This window comes from Lethenteron reissneri, chromosome 30, assembly GCF_015708825.2.
Source record: "Lethenteron reissneri isolate LAM-NWPU_2019-01 chromosome 30, ASM1570882v1, whole genome shotgun sequence".
NCBI classification, from domain to species: domain Eukaryota; kingdom Metazoa; phylum Chordata; class Hyperoartia; order Petromyzontiformes; family Petromyzontidae; genus Lethenteron; species Lethenteron reissneri.
The window spans coordinates 1,449,870-1,474,644 of NC_083808.1; the positions used below are offsets into that span (position 1 = coordinate 1,449,870).

Consider the following 24,775-nt stretch of genomic DNA (forward strand, 5'->3'; position numbering starts at 1 on the left):
TAGGATTAGGGTTGGAGACGGGAATGGGGTTTGGGTGTTAGGGTTACGGTTAAGGGTTATGGTCTAGGAAAGGGTTAGTCACATGCTCTTGAAGTATTGAGTCTTTGTACCGAATAAAAAAAGCCTCTTTCTTGTTCTTCTGCTTGCCGACCCCTGGTCTGGGACTAGGGTGGGGATGAGGTCACCACGGTTTAATTTCCCACTCAATATTCTGCGGGTCGCCGGTGTCGACTGGAGTAGGTGGGCAGGTGACTCGAGTTGCAGCCACAGTCATAGCGAGATGTGGGCATACTGGGTGTGGTGTGCCGGGCATGGAAAATATGTTCTGGATCTCTGACTCAGACAGAGGCGGCTTAGATGAAACCCTGCCTGGAGTCATCGTCTTTGTCTCCGTTCATCTCGTTTGAATTGTCCATCTCGTTTGTATTGTCCGTCTCGTTTGTATTGTCCGACTCGTTTGAATTGTCCATCTCATTTGTATTGTCCAACTCGTTTGTATTGTCCGTCTGGTTTGTATTGTCCGACTCGTTTGTATTGTCCGACTCGTTTGTATTGTCCGACTCGTTTGTATTGTCCGACTCGTTTGTATTGTCCGACTCGTTTGTATTGTCCGACTCGTTTGTATTGTCCGACTCGTTTGTATTGTCCGACTCGTTTGTATTGTCCGACTTGTTTGTATTGTCCGACTCGTTTGTATTGTCCGACTCGTTTGTATTGCCCATCTCATTTCCATTGTCTGTCTCATTTGTATTATATACCTCGCTTGTATTGTGAGTCTCGTTTGTGCCTCACTTTCATTGTCCCACTGGCAGTGTTCGTCTCGCTTGCTCCCACTCACGCTCGCTTGCTCCAGCTCCCACTCGCGCGCTTCCCCACCCACCGGGACGAGGCAAGGGCCGCCAACAACGAGCCACACGCAACGCCGACGGATTGCAAACACCAGATTGGTGTGATCGGAGCGCGGATGCGTGGCCAAGGTTTTCATATCGCCTCCTTCGAATTTCCATTTGTCTTCATGAGGGTTCAAGGCGAACATGACAGCCATCGGCCAACTCCCATCATAACAACAGCTGTGAGATGAGCACAATGACCCAAAAACTGGCTCTGCCGGTGGGGCGGAGAGACGGGGGCGGGGGGTTTACAAGTTCACGTCCCGGTCGGTAAAGCCGGTGAGCCGAGAAGCTCTTTCTCGAGAGCGACTGGGCCGGCAGCATTGCACAACGCCGTCACACCAAAGCGTTACCCAATTGTTGTAATATTCGGAAGAGGGCCATGAATAACATTTGTATTTTGACCCCCTACTTCGCCCCTCCCCCCCCTCCACGGAGTGAGAATCCTACGGGGGTCAAACTACAATCTCACACCGGCGCTAATAGCTAACAGCACCCACGTGCCCCGCGCAGGGCAATCGCTGTACGCGCGTGTGTGTGTTCTGTTTCCACTCGGGGGGAGTGGAGGCGCAGTGGTTAGCGCAGTGCGCAGCCAGCAACACGCACCAGATACCATTACAATGAACCGGTCGTGTGCCTACACCCAGATCGACTCAGCCTGAGATGAGCTACCGTGGCCACTCGGTAGAGGCGAGAGCGGCCCGGTGTGCGTGGTGCTGGCCACCCCCTTTGTGCACCATCCCGACCTTCGCAGGTGCTCCTCGCTAACATCACTTGCCCCAATCGTCGGTTGTAAAACTATACGGGGGATCTTTGTCTTTGTTTGTCTTTGTGTTTTCACACCGGGCGATCGCTCAGAGCCCCGGGGTTGCTTCGCGCGCCCAACACCGGCGTGGTGACGGAGGGGGCGGCGATGATGATGGTGATGATGATGATGATGGTGGTGATGATGATGATGGTGGTGGTGGTGATGATGATGATGATGGTGGTGATGATGGAGGGGGAAGCTTAGTGGGTGGGTGGGGGTCATCACTGTTTGCTTTGGTGACGAGTGGCATGTGGCGAGGCGTGGGAGTTGACGATGTTACACGGAGAGCGATCATTACAGTGAGTGTTTTATGACGATAATGCGAATGTGTGAGACGATGACAATGTGTGTGTGTGTGATAATGCTCGTGATGATGATGTGATGTGTGTGATGTGATGATGTGAAGTGTGTGATGTTGGTGAGTGCTTAACAGCACTTGCCCCAAGAGCCTGTTTAAGGCTATGCAAGTTGATGTGTGTGTCACTAGGATGTGTATCAAAATTGTCATCACGATCGTGAATGTTTGATGATGATGCAGATGTGTGATAATTATGGTGGACGATGATGGATCTGCTGATGACCGTGATTCGTGCTTGAGGAGGAGCGTGATGACAGCGATAATTAATGAGTCTCTGATGATGATTGGTGCCTTGACCTCTCATCAGGTCACTTCAAGCCGACTCAACCACCAACATAGACACTGCAGTATAGCAATTAATACAAACAGATGGACACGACACAAGCACACATATAAAGGTCCTTAATATAGCCTTAACAGACTGTTGGGGCAAGTGCTGTTAGCGAGCAACTATGAAGACCGGCATGGCACACGAGGGGGTGGGTGGCTAGCACCCTCGTGTTTAAACATCGCATCAAGTACGCATTTGAGGCAGAGTCAACCTAGAGGAGACCCAGGACCGGCTCAAATATTCGCCACTGTTATTGGTCGAGGGCAGGAATCGAACTCGGGTCGCCGGATTCATAGTGCGGCGTGCTAACCGCTACACTACTGCTCCCCCGACACACACAGACAGACACAGACAGATAGACACAGACAGATAGACACAGACAGACACATACACAAACAGACAGACAGACACATACAGACATAGACAGATAGACAAAGACAGACACACACAACATGAGAACATGCGCGTCATCACCTGAGCCGCGCTTGCCATCGGCTCCGGAGAGTTCGGCGGTTCGGGTTGGACCCCACACCCGGGAGATCCCGGGAGGCCCTGAGTCTCCACGCCGCTGTCCCGATTCGAGTCCTTGTCCCGGTTTGAGTCCTTGTCCCGGTTCGAGTCCTTGTCCCGGTTCGAGTCCCCATCCCGGTTGGAGTCCTTGTCCCGGTTGGAGTCCCCGTCCGCATTCCCCTCGGGGTCCGGCGCTCTGCCCCCGGGCCACGAACCCAGCAGCGACCGCAGCGAGGAGGCGGAGGGCGAGGAGGACGGGAGCGACGGCGACAGCAGGGAGTCGAACTCCTCCGCTCCGCACTCGCCGGTCACGCTCGCGCCGGTCACGCTCGCGCCGTCCTCCCTGCTGAACGGGCGCCGCTCATCGTCATCGTCACCACCATCACCACCGCCGCAATCGCCCCCGTCACCCCCGTCACCCCCGTCAACACCGCCATCGTCACCCGCAGCCCCGTCACGCTGCCCGCACAGCAGCAGGCTGCTGCCCGCGGCGCCGCGCCACGCTGCCCTCCCGTCTGGCCCGTGCGGGGCCTGCTGGGGCTGCTCCGGCCCTCGCAGGCAGTGGCACCACCATCGCCGCCTGCGGCCAACAGCGCCTGCGGAGCGCGCGTCCTTCATGCCACGTCGAGCTTGACTTTAAAAATGAAGATATAATAATAATAATTGTGACGATGATCTCAGAGTAGTCCCGGGCTCCCCCGCCTCCTTCACCGAGAAGCCCTCTGCAACTCGTGGCAAAGGCGGCCGCTGCGTGGAGCGTTCACTCCAAGGGCAGCGGCTGCCCCCTTTTTCAATAAATCACTCCCGGCGCTTCCCCGTCTCGTGCAGGTGAGAGCCACGCTCCAGCACCCGCAACCCCCCTTCCCCCACCCGCCCACCTGCCGCCTCCCCCACCACCCCCCAGCCTCGTACGCGTGGCCGCTAAATTTGTCAGGCCGGGTTCGACTCCCGAGCCGAGCGGCGCTTCTCTCTGTGCTCAAGGGCGTCCCGCCACCGCCGCCGCCGTCGCCACCGCGAGCGGAGCGCGGACAGCCCCCGGTCCCCCCACACGCGGGGGAGGGGGGGGGTGAAGAGGCGCGCCGGCTCGGAACGCGGTCCGCTCCCGTCGATCCCAGCCACCCACGCCGCTCGCGTCACAACGACGCTCCACCGTCGTCGCCGTGGCTGCCGCCGCCGCCGCTGCTGCTGTGGGCGCGTGCCGGGCGCCTCTATCAACAGGGACCCGCGGCCGCGTGCCCACCTCGCGTCAGGCACGGACCCGGACCTCACGGATACAGTAGCGCACACGGCAAATACAGCACCACCCCCACCGCCCACACCGGCTCCTCTCTCTCTCTGTGCGCGTGTGTAACGTGAGATCAGCCTGTCGCACGCACGCGCCCAGCCCCGCGGGTCTGACCCCCCCTTCCCCTGCCTCCCCCGCGCTCACTCACCTGGGCGGACAGGTGAGGGCAGTGACCGTGAGTGGAGGATCGCCCCTCCTCCAGCCCCCATGTCCCCCCCCCCACGCCACAAACCCCTCCCCACCCGCCACGTGCTCGAGGCACGGCCAATTTTTTGTTTGTACAAAATCACGATCGTGCAGAGCAGAGGTCGAATGGCCCAAGACGCCAAGCGGCCAGCAACGAGCGGCACGATTGAAGTCATTGTGGATGTCATGATCGGTGCCGTGGCTCAGTGGCACGCTAGCCGTCATGCCCCCGTTTAGAGGCTCTGCTGCCGGTGTCATCCAATCAAGAGGCTAGGTGCACTTTGAGGTTACCTCGTGAAGTGAGGAACGCTTGCTGCTGGAAAGAGATTATGTATGGGATGTTGCGGGTGGAGACGACTGACAGATGTACGCACACACAGACAAACTCTCACGGCCCAAAAAACCCGCCACCTCCCCCCCCCCTCGCTCCCAGTGACGTGTCTCACGTGAATCTGGGACATTCCTCGAGTCGCCGTTTCTTGAGTCTCGAAAGGTTTTTGTTTTTATCGTGAGAACTTAGGAGGGAAAAGAGACGAGGACGGGAGCAGGGAATTCCAGAGTGGCGCGGTGCGAAGGGAAGAAGCGGGAAGAGAAGGTGACCTGCAGTGCGGTGTGAGTGGGTGGATCGTTGGGCGAGTGAGGGAGCGTTGTTCTGACCTGCAGTGTGGTGAGTGGCTGAGTGAGAGAGTGCGTCAGTGGGCGAGTCGGTGAATTTGTGAATTCGGTGTGCTGTTGCGACCTGCAGTGTGACGAGTGAGTGAGTGAGCGGGTGGCTGAGTGGGCGCTAGACAAACCCAGTGTGTGACGTCGATCACAGCGGCTCACAGCGTTTCGCAGCAGACCTCACACACGCAACACTCATTCAGCGCCGCTGCGGAGGACAACCCTTACAACCGCCTCCTGCACAGATCTGGCCATCGGCGTAATAAACATGAACACAAAGTGGATTTTTACGCAACCCACGAGCAGCACGGCCTTCTGTGAGTGCGTCGTTTACACAGCAACGGTGATTCAACACACGGAGCCACTGGCGGAGCCAGTGGGGGGGTGGGGTGGCACGTGCCCCCCCCAATGATCCGATCGAAATCCCTCATTTCGATCGGATCATTGGGGTTTATTAGTAGTAAATCGGCATTTTGCGACGCCCACTGCCACTGTGTAGCATATTATTACGCGCCAGGGACTCTATGAGATGATAGGACAATAGTCTGAGTTCATCATTGGCAATAAGTAACGGCAAAGCAGTTATAAGTGACTCACAGAATTGTGCGCAGTTGCGCAAACAGTACACGACTTCCCTGAAGGCATTCACCTTCAGCGAGCGCGACGCCGATCACACAACGCGGTTCGAATTCGACCCTCGATCGATGGCTGCGCCGTTGCCGCACACGCGTCGAATAAAAAGCAAGGGACAAGTCCTTATCTACCAACAACTCCTTACCTACTAACAACTCCTATCGTTTTTCATTGCTGGAGGTGTTACCCCCCTACCTGAAGATCTTGTCTCCGCCATTGGCTGGAACCACTGCTGGTGAGCTGCCAGATGTTTATAGGGGAGGACCCTCGATGAAGATACGGGGTCCAAGTTCGACACAACTAAATAATTCCACGTAATCATTACCATGATGATGCTGAGACCCTGAATGTTGAAACCGATCCAGAGTTTGCTCACATTGAATCAACGTAGCTGACATTGCGCAATCCCAGAAGGCCTTGCGGCTCACGGGATGTGTATTTTATGATTACGGCGACTGGGGGCTGATGATTATGACGATGATGAGTACAACGATGATGATTACTACGATAGATGATCACGATGATGTCCCAACTACCGGGGGGCACCGGCCAGCTCAGCAGCCGAGGAAGTGGCGGGGGGGGGGGGTCTCACCTCTCAGGGGCGTCTTTCGCGCGGGGGCTCTCTGTGGGGCTCTCTGCGGGGATCCCATCGTGCACCTCCTCGGATTCCGCCTGCTCGGGGAGCCCGGCCGGACGAGTCCACAGCCAGCTCAACTTGTTTGGGGCAGCCGCGGCCTCCGTGGGCCGCGCGGCACCATTCTCCGGCGCGGTCGCCGGTCCCGGCGTCGCCGTGGCTTGAGGCTTGGGGGTCAGGATGTCCGGCTTGCCTGCCGGGCCGGGCCCCGGCGTGGCCTGCGTCGGGGTCGTGGGAGGGACCCCTCTGCCTGCTGCGAGGGCCCTGGGGGTCTCGGCAATGTTCGGCCTAAACATATTGGGCGTCTCGATCTTTCCCGGAGCTGTGGGCGACAGGGCGTCCGTCTTGCTCGGTCTAAACGCTTTAGGAGTTTCAATCTTTCCGGGTTCTAGGCCACTCGCGGTCTCGGCTTTACCTGGTCCGAATACTTTGGGCAACTCAATCTTACCCGGACCCGGGTCGCCAGAGGTCACATTCTTGCTTGGTTCAAATACATTGGGCAACTCAATCTTTCCTGGCTCGTGATCACTAGGGGTCTCAATGTGGCCAGGTCTGAACACGTGAGGAGTCTCAATCTTCACTGGCTTTGGGTCTCTTGAGGTCTCAGACTTTTTCAGTTCAAAAACCTTGGGCAACTCAATCTTTCCTGGTCCCGAGTCCCTCGGGGTCTTCTTCTTGCCCAGCTGAAAGACTTTGGGCAACTCAACCTTACCGGGACCTGGCTCTCTAGAGGTCTCCGTCTTGCCCGGCTCAAAAACCTTGGGCAACTCAATTTTACCGGGCCCATTGGCCCGCGAGATCGCAGCCTTGTCTGGCTCGGGGGCCCTGGGAGTCACGGCCTTTTGCAGGCTGGGCGAGCCAGGCCCGCCGGCGCCACCGGCCAGGTCCTTGCCGAGACCGGCGGCGGGCTTTGATTTTAGCGGCGTGCGTGGAGCAGGGGCGCTCATCTCAGAGTCCGCGTGGCGCGGCGTGCCCGTGGTCTTCGGGCCTAGCGCCACATTCCCGCCAGCGGCCGTGCCGTGCGGCGAGGGCCTCGCGACCGTGGGCCGATTCTCCTCCGTGGGGGCCCTGGAGGGCTGGGCTGGCGGCTGGGGTACCCGAAACCCCTGGAACTTGTGGTCCGTGGTGGCGGCGGCGACGTGCGGCCACAAACTGGACGCGGGTGCCGGGCTGAGTCCGTTAGGTCGGACCGACGGGGTCGAAGGGGTCGAAGGGGTCTTGGGGTACCGTAGCTCCACGGGCTTCAGGTTGTTCGCAGCGGGGGAGTGAACCACGGGGGTCGAGGTCGGGGTTCGGGTCGTGGCCAGCGGGGTGCGTGGACTCGGCGAACCCGTGGGCCTCACCGGAGCTGCAGAGAAAATCAACGTTCAAAATAAGCAATTAATTTGTACAGGCCTTTATCATTTGACCACTGGATTAAAATTGTTTTACTAGGGGTTATGAATACAGGGCAATGTTACAGTTCGTGTTGGCATTACGGAGGTTATGGTCTAGACCAGGGGTCGGCAACCTACGGCTCCGGAGCCGCATGCGGCTCTTTACGGGCTGCTTCTTGACGATGAGTACGTATGTATAGTATGTACTCAGATGCATTGCGGCTCTTTAAATACTGAATTTTGTACCGAATTGGAAAGAAATGGCTCTTCTTGTTATTTTGGTTGCCGACCCCTGGTCTAGACTGAATGTTAAGGCTACAATTGGGGCTCGTCCTATGGCTAGGGTTCAGGTTAGGTCTAGGAGTCGGTGCTAAAGGCTCTGTGAGGGTTTCAGTTCAGGCTATGGTTACGGTGTAAGCCCTGGGTTAGGTTTACGTGATCTGAGCAGGGGTTAGGGCAAGTTCTTGGGTTAGAGCTGGTGTGAGGCTGGGCCTCGGGACCACGGCTCGGTTCGTGTCTCGGGGGCTAGGACCGGGCTGAGGAGGTTTATCGTTGCGAGTTCCATCGCGGGCAATTCTCAGGGATTGGTTTTTCGAGCCGCCGCCGCCTCCATCATGGCGGCGGCCGTGCGTGACGCTGGGGGCAGCAGCAGCGCGGTTCGGCTCAAGTGAGGAGGGGGTGGCGCTGCGGTACAATACAATCGGACTGCGACGGACTCACCGATGAGGTAGATATTAGCCAATCAATGGGATTACCAGATCTATGGATCGATTGGCAATGACTCGACACGCCGATTAACCCGCAAACTACGATCGACTTCGAGACGACCGGTGGATCGACCGAACCATAATATATACGATCGACCTCGATTCAAGATCCTCAAGACCATATATGGGCAAAGACACGCCCCTTCGGGAGAAACGCCACGCCTACTTTCTTCCATACATGGGCAGATCTCCGATGGGCGATTTCGTCGAGTCGCAAGCGCCGCTGCCGCGAGCGGCTTCCACACGCGGCACGGAGAGGCGGAGACCTCCCCCCTCCCCCCCTCCCCACTCATGTTGACTGTGGGCACAATTCGAACTTGGGTCGCCGGGTTCGTAGCGCAAGCGCGATAACCACTACACCACCGCTCATCAACACACAAAGATAAAGATCCCCCGTATAGCCTTAACAGACTGTTGGGGCAAGTGCTGTTAGCGAGCATCTATTTAGGCCGGAACGGTACACGAGGGGGTGGGTGGCCAGCATCACGCCCGACCGCCTTTGTCTCCCAAGCGGCGATGTTTACACACCGCACCAGGTACTCATTTGAGGCTGAGTCGACCTAGGGGAGGCCCAGGACCGGTTCAGAAAAACGTCACTGATGTTTGCCGTGAGCGGGAATCGAACCCGAGTCGCCAGGTTCGTAGCGCAGCGCGCTAACCGCTCCACTACCGCACACACACACACACGCTCATCGACACACACACACGCTCATCGACACACACACACGCTCATCAACATACACACACATCGACACACACACTCACGCACGCGCGTGCAACCTGTACGGCGTTTGAACGCGCACAGCAGCAGCGTTGAGGCAAGGTCCGCCCAGACGCCGTCAGTGCTGCCCTACACTGCCCCTTGGCGTCTCTCAGAGAGCCGTGAACAGAGAGGCCCACGGAGACAATCTCCACGTAACATCTGATGATGATGATGACGATTACACGAAGCGAGATTGAAAGATCCGTGGCCTGACAGGAGGAGGAGCAATACCGCAGCGATGAGAGAGGCTGAGAGTTTGGGAGTGGGTCTAGGGTGAAGTCTATGGAGACTGGGTTGGAGTGAGGGCGACGGTGATATTTAGGTCTAGGGGTCAAGGCGAGGGCTATTGGTCAAGACTAGGGCTGTGGTTAAGGCTATGGGTTAAGGCTAGGGCTATGGGTTAAGACTAGGGCTGTGGGTTAAGGCTATGGGTTAAGACTAGGGCTGTGGTTAAGGCTATGGGTTAAGGCTAGGGCTATTGGTTAAGACTAAGGCTGTGGGTTAAGGCTATGGGTTAAGGCTAGGGCTATGGGTTAAGACTGTGGGTCAAGGCTAGGGTGATATGTTATTGGCTACCGGTCAAATTCCGAGTGTATTTTAAGATACCGCTATTAACCTATAAGGATTTAAAAGGGCTCAACCCAAATTACTTGCAGGAACTAAGACATTTATAAATCCATCAACGTCCTTAATATCTTCTGATCTCCGACTGCTCAGCACTCCCAGGGTCTAGCTCGCGCTCTTTTGGCGACCGGGCTTGTGTTAGCGTGGCACCCATAAGCCTCGCCACTTGAAACCAGGCAATCAGAGTCGGTAGATAGATTGAAGTCTGCTTTGAAAACCCATCTCTGTAAACCGGCCTTCCTTCTCTAGGTTGATCGGTGGCCCTGGCTCTGTTTAAGTTTCCTGCTGTTCATGCATCGTGCATTGGGATCCTAGGATGGAATGCGCAATTATACGTTTGAATTATTATTTGTTATTATTATGGGTCAAGGCTTGGAATAAGTTTCGCGATGAAACTCGGAGTTTGCATTTAAGGCCACGGGGCCTTGCTCCCGGCTCGCTGTCAACTGCGTCGCCTCCGTTCACAGCAGTCGGCACTTCTGAAACCCGTCGCGGAAAACCGAGAAGGGCGCCGCGAGGAGGAAGCGGCGTGCGCTGCCGTGCCGTGCCGTGCCGGGCCCGGCCCGTTAACCAGAGCCCAAGGCCTCCACACGGGGGAAGCACGGCACCTGCGGAACCGTGGAGACGCCGTGGGGCACAGGGTCCACAGATGAGTCACGGGGTCACGGGGTCAACGCGGCTTGCGCAAGCGGCTTGTACATGCACACAAAGGCAAAGACTCCCCGTGGAGCCTCAACAGATTGTTGGGGCCTGCACAAGAGGGGGTGGGTGGCCAGCACCACACCCGGCCACCTTTGTCTCCCTAATGGCGATGTTTTACACGTCGCAGCAGATGCTCATTTGAGGCTGACCTAAGGGAGGGACGAGATTGGCTCAGATTTGTCACCGCTCGCGTTGGGGGCCGCGAGTGGAAAAAGGAACTCGCGTCACTCAGTTGGTATCGCAGTGCGCTAACCACTGTGCCCCACAACACACAAAGACAAAGATGCCCGTATAGCCTTAACAGACTGCAGCGCCAAGTGCTGTTAGAGAGCACTTATGAAGGCCGGCACGACACACCAGGGGGTGAGTGGCCAACACCACGCCCGGCCGCCTTTGTCTCCCTAGTGGCAATGTTTACCCAACCCCACCGGGCACTGTACTCATTTGAAGCACACGCACACACAATCTCACGCAGGCGTGTGGGTGCAGTCGAGACGACACAGACCAAAGCGACGAAGACTTACAAAGGACTGTCCGGGGGCAAGTGCTGTTAGCGAGCACCTATTTAGGCAGTCACGGGGTGGTGCGGCCATTTGTGGCCATGCAAGCCAAAAAAATGGATCGTACCGCAAACCGTTGTGGTCTGTGTTCCTTCCATGGAGCAGAATGAGCAGCAAAACGACACCAACTCTCTCTCTCAAGCCCTCTCGTCATGGCCAGCAGACATTGGCACTTAGCTCCTGAACATATTGCCATCATACGCCAGAATAGAAACGCCCGGCCACCTTTGTCTCCCCGTCTCCCCGGTGCTGATGTTTACACTCCGAGATTAGTATTCAAGTATTTAGTTATGGCCGAGTTGACCTATATGGGAGGCCCAGGACAGGTTCAGACGGCCACTCCGTCACTGGTGTTGGCCATCGCCAGAACTTGAACCCAGGTCGATGGATTCACGCTGCAGTTTGCGAACCACTGCGTCACCGCTCTCGACACACACACAGCCACACACTCACACACACACGGACACACACACACTCACGGACACACACACTCACACACACACGGACACACAAACTCACACACCCAGGCATAAACAGGTGTAGAAACTCAAACTTTGATCCACACTCACGCAGACACACGCACCCACGACCATAAAGACAAAGATCCCCTTATAGCCTTAACAGGCCTTCGGGGCAAGTGCTGTTAGCAACACCTATGAAGGCGGGCACAGTACACGAGGGGGTGGGTGAGTAGCACCACGCCTGACCGCTTTTGTCTCCCTAGTGGCGATGATTTTACACACTGCACCAGGTACTCGTTTGAGGCCGAGCCGACCTAGAGGAGGCTCAAAACGGTTCAGATCATCGTCGCTGGTGTTGGTGGCCTCGCTGTGAACAAACACACAGTACCATTGATCTTTGCCAAACATCCCAATGTAGCAGAACCTTCCTGCAAGAGGAGTCTGGCACTCTGTGTGACTTTCTTGACTAAATGAATAATTATCAAATCCAGGCGTCCCTCGATTTACGAACGTTCGGTTTACGAAATTTCCCATTAACGCAATTGACAAATTACAGACGATTTTCGATGAGCGAAATCGAATTTCCGCATCAACCAAAAGTGACTCCCGGCCACACGCCGTGAGATCATCAAACAGGAAGCCACGTGGGAGGCTGCGTCGTCATCCATCCACGACAGCGTCACAGTGTCCCTGCATTGACGGCACCAGCGCCTCTGCATCACCCCCCACCCTCGTCATTCCAACATGCAGCAGATATTTTGGCGAGTTTCCTGGAAAGGTTAATTATTTTTGTGTTAAATTCAGAATTACTCAATCGTTTTAATATGTTCTTTATCATTATTATTTTTTTATTGTGAAGAGTGATATAGGTGTATATAGGTTAGTAGTAGAGTAGTAGAGTTGGAATGACTGTTCGAATCACAATCCCTCATATTTTAGTATTAAATTAAATGGGAAAAGCCGTTCCCATGTACGACATTTCGTTTTAGGCGTGGTCTTTTTGAAGAAACGCATCCCTTTGGTAAAATCGAGGGATCCCTGCTGAGCCCACAAACACACAAAACTAACACCGCCACGCCACCCGCACCGCCCCTCCCCTCACCGCGGAGGGGTCGGGGTCCCCCTGGGGTCCCGCGGGGTCCCCCTGGGGTCCCGCTGGGCCCCGCGACGCTCGAAAACTTGGGGTAGGATTCCAGGAGGGCGGCGGCGGCGTGAAACGGGCGCGGAGTCGTGTTCTGGGATCCGCCTGTGAAATAACAAACACACAACAACAACAAGACAAAGATCCCCCGTGTAGCCTTAACAGACTGCAGGGGCAAGTGCTGTTAGCGAGCACCTATAAAGGCCGGCATGGCCCACGAGGGGGTGGGTGGCCAACACCACGCCCGACCACCTTTGTCTCCTAAGTGGCGATGTTAACACCGCACCAGGTGCTCATGAGGCTGAGTCAATCTAGGGGAGGCCCAGGACTGATTCAGATAATCGTCACTGGTGCTAGCCGCTACACTACCGCTCCCCCTACATCAAACACACACACACGCGCACACGCACACACACACACGGACACACACGCACACACACACGCGCACACACACGCGCACACACACGCGCACACGCACACACGCACACACACACGCACACACACGAGGACATGTGTTTTCTTACACATCCCGTCAGCCACGACGTTTTCTGGGCGTGCATCCTTTGAGGAGGCACGATTCATGCGCGCTTCAACGCAAACAAAACCCTGGACTGGTTTTGACATTCAGCGGCTCATCAGCAGGCTCGGCCTTGCTGGAACAATGCTGGTGGAACTGCCAGATGTTTTTAGTCAAGCACCCTCTCCGTTAGATATTGGTCCCAGCTCGACGCTAAACTTTATAAAATATATACAGCACGAGACTATTACAGACTACCATTGGAACCTCATTTGCCAGTAAAAAATATGATAATTGGTTTTTTACCCTTTAATCTGGCAACAAAACTGACGCCTTTTTTTACAAGCAGTCATATTTGCATAGACCACAATACCTACAGTCATAATGCAAACAAAAAACACAACTCTGATAATGTATGCACTGTCCTTGAAGTTGATTGGCCCACACCAATCCACTCTAATCAATTTCAAGGACAATGCATACATTATCAGAGTTATGCTTTTTGTTTGCATTATGACTGCAGGTATTGTGGTCTATGCAAACATGACTCCTTGTAAAAAAAAGGTGTCAGTTTTGTTGCCAGATAAAAGGGTAAAAAAAAATTATCATAATACAGACTACTTGTCGGTACAATCGTTACACAATCATAAGCGTCGTTATGGTTAAGTATACGCAGCAATTACATGTATTAGATGTATGTATTGATACAGATGACAGTGAGAACATTTACAATGGAAAACAGGATACTTGTCTTTCCAACCTAGAGTTTCGAGATGTAAATTATTTAACGGTGTCCACGATTTAAAATAGATATTAGCAGAGGCAGCCGCTGCTCGTACCCGGGAGAAGGTGTGTGTGTGTGGCAGGGGGAGTGGTGGTGCAGCGGTTAGCGCACTGTGTGTGTGTGTGTGTGGCACGGGGAGTGGTGATGCAACAGGTAGCGCACTGCGCCACAAACGCAGCTACCGAGGTTCGATTCTCGCTCACAGCCAACACCAGCGACGATCATACGAACCGGTGCTGTGCCTTCACAAGGTCAACTCAGCCTCAAATAAGTACTTGGTGCGGTGTCTAAACATCGCTACTGGGAAGACAAAGACGACCGTGCGTGGTGGTGATGGCCACCCACCCCCTCGTGTGACGTGCTAGCCTTTATAGGTGCTACTTGTGAACAGCGCTAGCCTTGAGAGTCTGTTTAGGCTTTACACGGGATCTCTGTTGTTGGTGGCACGAGCTATATAAACACGTGCGGGGCCATATAAGCCAGCACTGTCGTTCTTATATAAACATTTTTTTTTAACGAAATGTATTTATTTTTTTACCAGGTGTAGCGCACTGAGCTGTGGAGCTCTTTCCAGAAGCGACCTGGCCACAAATTACAGCTCAACCAAGTGGCTGATCACATGGGCATTTATAGCAGCCAAATACTCTAAACGCGTGACGTCGATTCTAAACGTGGAGGGCAAAAACCGGAGGACCCGGAAAAAAATCCCCGCCACCACGCGGAGAGAGACACGCAAACTCCAAATATACAAGAGGCATCGGGATCGAAGCCACGACCTCCTGTATTCCAGGCAAGGTAGTTAACGTCTCACCGCCGTAATATTCTGTGATAGCGCGCGATTGGAGCAAAGTGGTACGTGCAGATAAATGCCAACCGATGTCGAGGTCTGCTGCAGGCCACGACGAGAGGCCTTCACGAGCTACTCCTCCTCCTCCTCCATTGAAGGGGCGTAGACTACAGCGGAATTACCACCCGCCGGCCACCAACACACATTTCACCAAACCTGTCTATCACACCGCGTGTCAGGAATGTAGACCAGCTCTACGCAGCTTGCGGGCCAAGATACCAATGGGACCATAGCCCCCCCGCCTCCCTCCCACCGTGCACGTCACGTTGTCTGCGGTGCGCGCGTCGACTGAGCGCGGTGACCGTGAACTCGGTCCACGTCGTCGTCGTCCACGCCACCGCCTCGCTGCCCTGCTGCCCCGCTGCCCTGCTGCCCCGCTGCCCTGCTGCCCCTTTTCCCCGCTGCCCCGCTTCCTGCCTGCGGCGAGGTGACCGCGACGACTGCCGTGAGGACGGTGGCCTCGTGCAGGGGCCGCAATCCCTCTCGAGGAAACAAGTCGTCGCTGACAAGACCCCGAGGCCACGGCGACCCGCCCCTACCGGCCCAGCCAGGTTCAACTTTGACCCGACGGCGTTGTTGCAAGTCTCCTTGGCGGACCGAACGTCCACCTGGACGAGATGTAACCCCGAATGGCTCCGTGTCCCAGCGTGCCCCCTTGCTTTGGCTGCCACTCGGTGACCAGTCTCGACCTCCACGCCGTCATCCCTTCTGACGACGCGCGTCCTGACCCCGGCAATTCACTGCGCTAATCGTGATGATCACAGAGACACGCTTAGGAGCTGCAACTCCTGAGGCCGGGCACTCACCTTGCAGGAAAGAGGCAGTGAGTGTCAGTGAGCTCCCCAAGTGTGATTACAATCAAGGAGCCGCGAGAAGTGAGAGCTCCTCGCATGGGAGACGAAGGCGGTTGTGGAGGGGGGTGGGGCGGGCAGTGGAAGTGCACTTCCCCCGCACGCACAGAGAAATGGGGAAGAGTGTGGGGGTAGGAGGCGGTGTAGTGGTAGAGAAGGGGGCTTGCTCCACCGTAGGTGACAAGGGCACGGGGCCCGGTGGTGGGGAGGGGCGGGGGCAGATAAGGGAGAAGCACAGAGACACGGAGAGGAGAGATAGGGGGAGTGGAGACACAGGGACAGGTGGGACAGACGTCACCGTCCGGCGAAGGCCACGGGGAGAGATGGGGAGCAGGGAGGAGACACGTGGACAAACACTGGGACACGCGGGAGACGCAGAAAGACAGGGAGACAGCGACTGCTGCTGCGGTAACAGAGGCAGCAGCAAGAGTCGCACGTATACGTGTGTTGAACTTCTTTTGCACCGTACGTAGCCAACCGTGATAATTAATCGCAGGTGCGGGGAAAGGACAGCAAACACACGAAATACATGTCACGTGGTATCGTGACAAATCACGCAATCGAGTCCGTCATGTCGGGCGCATCTATTAAGCCCTTAGCGGACGCTATAACTGTCAACACAAATATCCCTACTCATGGGTTACTCATCAGATGAATAACCCCCGTGTGTTTAAGCACGCCGGGCTGCTGATGAGACCCATGAATGTCGACGTCCGCCTCGAGTTCTGACTGCTCGACAAATGCTGCTGATGAATGATTGGTACTGGTCTCCAAAGCCAATAGACAGATGGACTAAATTATGAAAGTGTCTGTGTGTGGAGACAGCAGGGAGCCCTGCCCATGCATGGCATTAACAGTCGTGTTCCACGACAATGCTTAACGAGTTGGCACTCTCACTCCTGTGCTGCTCCCAATGTCTGAAACGTCCCCCACCCAGCCACCCCCAAAGTAAAACACGGAACGTTGGGCCAGGGTTGGGCCAGTGGTTCCAACATGCCGAACGTCGGGCAAACGTTGAAATGTTCACGTTGGCTCTGCCTGTGACTGACTGCCTCTGTCGCTCTCTACGAAACGAGTGTTATTGCGTAGACCTCCCTGCCTCTAGTAGCCGTGTGCTCTCTTTGGTTGTACACCAGTTGCACAGGCACGCTAGGTAAATACTCATTCTGTCATCATCCCTCTCCGCAACACTCACCACGGTGAGGTTGTGTGGTGAGGCTGTGTGGTGAGGTTGTGTGAGTGGTGAGGTTGTGAGTGGTGAGGTTGTGAGTGGTGAGGTTGTGAGTGGTGAGGTTGTGTGGTGAGGCTGTGTGGTGAGGTTGTGTGAGTGGTGAGGTTGTGAGTGGTGAGGTTGTGAGTGGTGAGGTTGTGAGTGGTGAGGTTGTGTGGTGAGGCTGTGTGGTGAGGCTGTGTGGTGAGGTTGTGTGAGTGGTGAGGTTGTGTGTGAGTGGTGAGGTTGTGAGTGGTGAGGTTGTGTGCGAGTGGTGAGGTTGTGAGTGGTGAGGTTGTGAGTGGTGAGGTTGTGTGTGAGTGGTGAGGTTGTGTGTGAGTGGTGAGGTTGTGAGTGGTGATGTTGTGTGGTGAGGTTGTGTGTGGTGAGTGTTCAAGTAGAATGATCACCACGTGCCGAGTCAGTTCCTCCAGAAAGGAGAAGCATGCTCACACACACACAAAGACAAAGGTGCCCCGTGTAGACTTTAACAGACTATTGGGGCAAGTGCTGTTACCGAGTAGCGCCTAGGAAGGCCAGCACGGCACGCGACGCGGTGGGTGACTGACACCACGCCCGACCGTCTTTGGCTCCCCAGCGCTGATGTCCCGCACCTCTGACTAGCACGGTTGGCTATGTATGGTGCGAAAGAATTTGAACATACATGCATATGGTTACTACACACCGCACTGTTATTTGGTAGTTCCGTTCAGCGCTAACCACTGCACCGCCGCTCCCCACACACAGACACGTATTTTTTTTAAACGCGCACATGCATGACGCTGCTGCTGCTGCGTAGATGAACACATAGACATACAATTGCAGGGTCGTTTTTTTTTAAACTCAGCGAGAGAAATGGAAGTTCCCGACGTTTCGGTCGACTGGTCTTCTTCAGGAATTACCGAGGTTTCCACGGTGGTTGTGGAATCGTTTTTTCGTGTGAATTTGCGCGGGTGGGCGGTTACGTCTGATGACGAATTCACAGGAATGCACGCGATGAGTTGCCAGCGTTTGAACGTCTTTAAACGGATTGCAGGAGCAATGAGGCTGCATAGTTTATTGATTTTTTTTATATTGCAGTTGTCTGCCTTCTTTGTCTCCTTGCCCGTTTCGTTTGCACTGCCCGCCTCGTGGGCGTCTCCCCACCACCCACTGTGCCACTCTCCCTCCTCTTTGTGTCTCCACCACCGACTGTGCCACTCTCCCTCCTCTTGGTGTCACCACCACCGACTGTGCCACTCTCCCTCCTCTTGGTGTCACGTGTGCCGACTGTGCCACTCTCCCTCCTCTTAGTGTCACCACCACCGACTGTGCCACTCTCCCTCCTCTTAGTGTCACCACCACCGACTGTGCCACTCTCCCTCCTCTTAGTGTCACCACCACCGACTGTGCCACTCTCCCTCCTCTTGGTGTCACCACCACCGACTGTGCCACTCTCCCTCCTCTTAGTGTCACCACCACCGACTGTGCCACTCTCCCTCCTCTTAGTGTCACCACCACCGACTGTGCCACTCTCCCTCCTCTTGGTGTCACCACCACCGACTGTGCCACTCTCCCTCCTCTTGGTGTCACCACCACCGACTGTGCCACTCTCCCTCCTCTTAGTGTCACCACCACCGACTGTGCCACTCTCTCTCTCCTCTTAGTGTCACCACCACCGACTGTGCCACTCTCCCTCCTCTTGGTGTCACCACCACCGACTGTGCCACTCTCCCTCCTCTTAGTGTCACCACCACCGACTGTGCCACTCTCCCTCCTCTTGGTGTCACCACCACCGACTGTGCCACTCTCCCTCCTCTTAGTGTCACCACCACCGACTGTGCCACTCTCCCTCCTCTTAGTGTCACCACCACCGACTGTGCCACTCTCCCTCCTCTTGGTGTCACCACCACCGACTGTGCCACTCTCCCTCCTCTTGGTGTCACCACCACCGACTGTGCCACTCTCCCTCCTCTTAGTGTCACCACCACCGACTGTGCCACTCTCTCTCTCCTCTTAGTGTCACCACCACCGACTGTGTCACTCTCCCTCCTCTTAGTGTCACCACCACCGACTGTGCCACTCTCCCTCCTCTTGGTGTCACCACCACCGACTGTGCCACTCTCTCTCTCCTCTTAGTGTCACCACCACCGACTGTGTTGTGTTGGTGGTGTTCCTTGCCATTCGTTTACAAAGACACTCCGCAGAGCACACCAACCACGGCCGCGCGGACGGTGGCGATGGCTACGGGGGCACGTGGCGTGGTCCGTCATCCAGCGCTGTGGAGGCGACCGCGAGGGGTTGGTGGGTCGCACGCAGATGCTGTTGTGAAACTCCATTCCTGTGCGCGTCGAGGAGGAACCGTGCCCTGCCTGGCTTGCCAGGAGAAGGCGTGACGGCAGAACAATGGAAACTCCCACTCGTTTCTCCGGGTGCTCCAGCTTCCTCCCACATGTAATACCTTAATATGTAGAGGACCGCAGAACTTGGCCAGTCGTTGGTAGCGCCGGCTCCTCACCGCGTGGCCGCTGCCTCCCCGCTCCTCGTCTGTGGTTCCTCCTCCTGGCGCCTCTGAGCTGTCCCCCCTCTCTCTCCGAGTCGTCCCCCCTTTCGCTCAGAGAGCGAGGGACCAACACTGCGTGGTGACGGCGCGGCGTGACTGATAGACGCTGCAATGATTATTTTTTCTATTTTCTGCTCTGGGCCCACGGAGGGCAGGAAACACGAGGCACGCTGTCTCGGCGGAACAAGCCGGACTGGTTTTCAGAGGCTGGTTTTATTCAATGCTGGTGAACGAACTGCTGGTCTTACAAGGAATGGATGGTTTTGACAGTCAGTGTCTCGCCAGTGGCCAGGCTCGCTGGAATCCTCGACAGGGGCTCTCTAAGAGCTCCCTCGAGTGGACGAGGAACCTTCCGCCAGCAGTGGCTCGAGCCAGAAATTGCAGGGCAGCGCCTTCAGCCTGAATCCACCTTGAACAGAGCTCCTGAAGCTTCAGGGCGCAGCCTCGCCGAGTATCAACACTCTCACTTGTTCCTGCTGCGACCGCTGCTGTTGTATTTGCTGTGGCTTCGTCTGCGTGGCTTCGTCTGCCTGGCTATTGCTGCTGCGATTGTTGCCGCTTCTGTTGTTGTCGTTGTTCACGGTACTGCTGCTGCTGCTGTCGTGGTAGCGGTGGATATTCCCGGTCCCCGCTTTCACGGATAAATGCCCCACAAGAGGAGGAATCACGCGGCGGACCGCAAGGCGAGACCGATCCACGTGGAATCCATTTCTCGAGGCGTCACGGCACCAGCATCCGCAACAACGCCTCCTTGTGTCCCCCAAATGGTGCCCGTGCCCCCCACAATCCCCACCACAGACCCCCCCCCCCCGTGTCACCACAACACTCCCCGTGTCCCCAGGGCCTGAGCAATGTATTTTATTTGTTACCCTGCAGGAAAGCCTCACAGAGTCCCATGATCCATCTCTTTCAGGAGGGTCCTGCCAATCGAGTCGTTTGCGGTGTGATTTGGGTTTTTTTCTTCAAATGTGCCACATTTGGACCGTGACGCCGGCTGGCACGCAGTGGCTTATCTCTTGCGAATGTCGCCATGGTATATTTTGCGTGCGCTGCGAGTGAATCAGTCGGCGCGCGGTGTATCCGTGGTTCATAACCACCACGGCAGGAGAACATTTGCTCCCCGCCCCACATCCAGAATAAAAAATAGAACCACCCCTCTCTTCCTCGTCTCCAACTTATCTAAGAAACTAAATCGTGGACCCCTCTGGAGTTCTGGACCCCCCCCACCTCCCCCGCCAGGGTGGACACGGGGGCGGCGCGGCCAGCACCTTCTCGCCTGCCCGCTGCCATCTCCACTCACGACGATGCCAACAACACAGTGGGGTTGCGCAACCGTGGGGTACGGCCGTAACGGTGAAAATCACCGCCGTGGCCGCAAAATAACCGACCTCGGTCAGGTAGCCGGGGTGCATAGCGCGGTGCCCTCGCCACTAAGACACTGCCAAAGATCCCCGCACCCCGGTATAGCCTTAGCCGCTGTTGGGGCAAGTGCCATTAGCGAGTAGCACTTATGAAGACCTGTACGGCACACGACGCGGTGGTGTGGCCAGCACCGCCACGCCCGGCCGTGTTTGTCCAACCGGTGATGATGTTACACACGGCACTGGGTGACTCAATTGCGTCTGAGTTGACCTAGGGGGACGCGCAGCACCGGTTCAGACACTCGGGTCTGCGGGTTCGTAGCCTTGCGCGCTCACCACTGCACGACCTCACACGTACACGCTGTGTACACACACACACAGTACGTAATATTCACTACATCGGCATACCTGAGATGGTTCGTAATATCTCCCTGTATATATGTGGCTGGTGGCTCCAGTGCAGTCTGTGTGAAACACCGTGCATGGCAGCGAGTCGCACTGTCGGGTTTGAGGCTGCTTGTTGTATCTATAAAGGTTTTTCCTTTATTTCTAAATATATATTTTTTTATTATGCTATTATTTAATTTATTATTTTATCTTTAGACGTGACTTAACCGAAAGAACCAAATAATAATTCCTGCAGTCACGAAAGTTCTAAAATTAAGATATTTTTTTTTATAGATTCATATGGATATAGGTCTTGGTTCGTGGAAAACTGCACCCGTCTCCATTGCGTCAAATGCATTTCCTTAGCCGAAAGCAACCGAAACAGGAAGATTTCTCCACAACTCTGACTGTCGCCTGATGAAGCTGTTTGTAATTACTGGCGAAACGTCGTACTGAATTGTAAACGTTGTGGGTTTACTCTCCAACACACAAGCGGTGTGCTGCACCAGTAACGAATTAGCATGTTCTGTTTACGTGACAAACCTTACTAGTGGCCTTGTCGGGTGGTGGCGGATTTAACGGCACATTTCTCTAACAACAACAAAAACCTCTATTATGGATGGAAAAGCGTTAGTCTCTTCCAGGATCTGTTTTGTTGAGGGTAAAGTCACCTTTCTTACACCCCGCTTGCTCACGTGACCTCTTGACCCCCCGGACGCTGCTATTATGCTGCCGATAAACTCTGGAAACCCGGAGTTTATTGACGTGTGTGGTAAGAGAGGCATGATGGCGGTCTGTCAATGTGTTCTTGTGAAGAAGGGCCGTTACACGAAACGTCACTTATTACATACGTTTCAAGGCCGCGGTGCTATTGACGAGTGTGTTGAGTTGTTGTTGTTGTTGTTGTTTGTGCATCATTGCCAGATTGGTGATCCTGCTGCTGCTGCTGTTGCTGCTGGCAACCTCTAATAGGTGACGTATCGGGCAAAGGTCTTTCTTCATAGCACATAGAAGCACGAGGGGCCTCTTATCTTATGATAGCGGCCTCTCTATCTGTTGCACTATGAAGAAGGGCCATTGCCTGAAACGTCGTCAGAGCATGTGTTTAATGGGTCTGTAGTTCTGCGAGCCAGGTTCGTCTCCCCGTCTTGAACGGAAGGGCGATCGGCTCACCGGCACGCGACCGCGACGCTCGCCGGCGAGTGGCGCTGCGGTGTGGAGGAGCACGCCGCTTGGCTGCCCGCGGCTTCTGCTTCTCAGATGATGCTGCCGCTTTTTGTACCACGTGGCCTGCAAGCCTTTTCTCTATGTTTCAAACGGCAAATGCCAAGGTTGCTTTATTAATTTGGCAACTTCCTCCTGTTCATCTGGGAAACGGCTGGGTTCCTGGAATATATCAGTGCCTTTTTAAACGTGTATTTTTTCGCACGTTCATACACAACAAGACGAAGATCCCTTGTATAGCCTTAACAGGCTTTTTCGGAAAGTGTTGTTAGCGAGCAGAACTTGAACTTTTGTGCTCCTATTAAAGTAATTATTTCGCCAAAATATTCTTTAAAATCCTAGAGAATATAACAAAAACCTCGCAATGCATATTATCTTACCATCTTATTATTATTATTTAAACAAGCGGGATTGCTCTTAGTGCTCCGAGTACAGGAGGAGTGACTGTGAGAAGGGCATGAACACGATGACTGCTGTCTCTTGGTTTCCCTTGCAGAGCCACAACGGAGTCCCTCGACTCGTGGGAGCAAGGGAGATTACATTTCATTGAATCTCACGGACGAACAACAACACTGCCAGGGATGTAACTGTCCCCGGCAAATTCCACAGCGGGTGCGTGCATCATAGACTGCGATCGGAGGCTGGCGCCACAGACCCAGGTTGCACATTAAGATCACGAGCGAGAGATAGAGAAAGCAACCTCATGAAATGGATGTGAACGCTGTTTAAATAAAGAAAGAAGTCGTATTGTGATGGAACGTTCATTTGATGGTCGGGGTGGGGGGGGGGGGGTGCAAAGTCAGCAAGAGAACTGAGAAAATGTCAACTGGAACCACACGGAGGCCGGTGGAAAGGTGAAAAGGCGAAATGGTGAAAGGGTAAAATGGTTCCAAATGTGAGAGGCAGAGCCCTGCAATGTCTGCCCATTACCACTGCTGGCGAAAGGGTCTCCACGACCTCTCGGGCGTTCAACCGAATTTTCCGGGCTGGCCAGACGTCTTGTAAGAGAGGGGGCGCCACAGCGAAACTTTACCCCACCGCACGCGACCTGCTGACCCGCTGCACTGTGGCGGTGGGGATGGTTTTAGAGACTTGCGACCGTTGCTGCAACTGCCGCGGGCCAGGGGATCGAACCGGCGACCTCTCTATTGCAAAGTCCGGGGCGCTGGACCCAGGTCGCGCTTGTAATCGAGACTTCACCCAGGGCATCTCGAGTTATCACCTGGTTCATCCAGATGACGAAAACTCAACCGAAACGAGACAACGCTCCAGCAGCTGCGTTGGCAGTGGTGCGCAAGCACAATTAACTACAAACTCAAACACGTACCCTGTCAATCGCGCTCCGTGGCATTGAAAGGCAACGTCATATCAAGGGCCATTGCCCGAAACGTTGCCTATTAGATTTTATTTTCTTTTTAAGGCAACACGCGGCGCTATTGAGGAACGCGTTGAGGTTTTTATTTCGTTAAAACAAAAACACGAAAACCTAAAACAGCAGCAGCAGCTGCTGCAGTAGCAGCAGCAACAAAAACAAAAATCACGAGGATTCGCAAAATCACAAACAGAGGCTCGGAGACAAAGACGGAGATAAAGATCCCCCGTATAGCCTTAAAATACCGTTGGGGCAAGTGTCTTTAGCGAGCACCTATGAAGACCGGCACGGCACACACGATGGAGTGGGAGGCAAGCACCACGCCCGGCCGCCTCTGTCTCCCCAGCGACAATGTTTACGTATCACACTAGGTACTAATTTAAGGCTGAGTCTACCTCGGAGAGGCCCAAGACCAGTCCAGATAATGGTCACTGGTGTTTGCCATGCGTGGGAATCGAACTCGGGTATCCGGGCTCCTGGCACAGCGTGCTAGCCGCTACAGCACCGTTCCCCATATGCAGACACACTCGCACCAGCACGCACAAGGCAGTGGAAACATTCCCCCCCACCCCGCATCTCTACAGAACACTCAAACAGTTAACTACAGCGGAGAGAAAGAAAAAAACACCACCACATGTTTTCAAAAGAGCAAGAGGAAGTTCCTAAAGTCAAACTGTCACAAGTAATCTCTGCCCTCAAAAGTGTTCGCCCGGCCAGAAGTGCCACGGAAAAAGAAAGGTTAAGCGGCGGCGAACACCGCCAAAAAAGAGGGACCCAGCTTCTGCGACAAGAGACAGCCGAACCAGTGGGGGGGGGGGGGGGGGGGCACGTGCCCCCCCAATGATCCGATCGAAATCCCTCATTTCGATCGGATCATTGGGGTTTATTAGTAATAATTCGGCATTTTGCGACCCCTACTGCCACCGTGTAGCATATTATTACGTGCCAGGAACTCTATGAGATGATAGGACAATAGTCTGAGTCCATA

The 24,775-nt window shown here is 55.0% G+C and overlaps 1 protein-coding gene across 5 annotated transcripts in view; it reads right to left on the reverse strand.

Annotated features, from left to right (window-relative positions):
* Positions 1–24,775, reverse strand: part of LOC133349359 (FYVE, RhoGEF and PH domain-containing protein 4-like) — a 50,045-nt gene that overhangs the window by 17,683 nt on the left and 7,587 nt on the right. For 3 of the 5 annotated variants that reach the window (XM_061562720.1, XM_061562719.1, XM_061562717.1), the window contains exons 2-4: positions 12,654–12,797; positions 6,257–7,646; positions 2,862–3,243 (exon numbers count right to left, since the gene is read on the reverse strand). In XM_061562720.1, the coding sequence (XP_061418704.1) occupies positions 2,862–3,243; positions 6,257–7,646; positions 12,654–12,797 (1,916 nt within the window). The remainder of the gene's footprint in view (positions 1–2,861; positions 3,244–6,256; positions 7,647–12,653; positions 12,798–24,775) is intronic. The other 2 variants (XM_061562718.1, XM_061562721.1) reach the window with 2 other exon arrangements.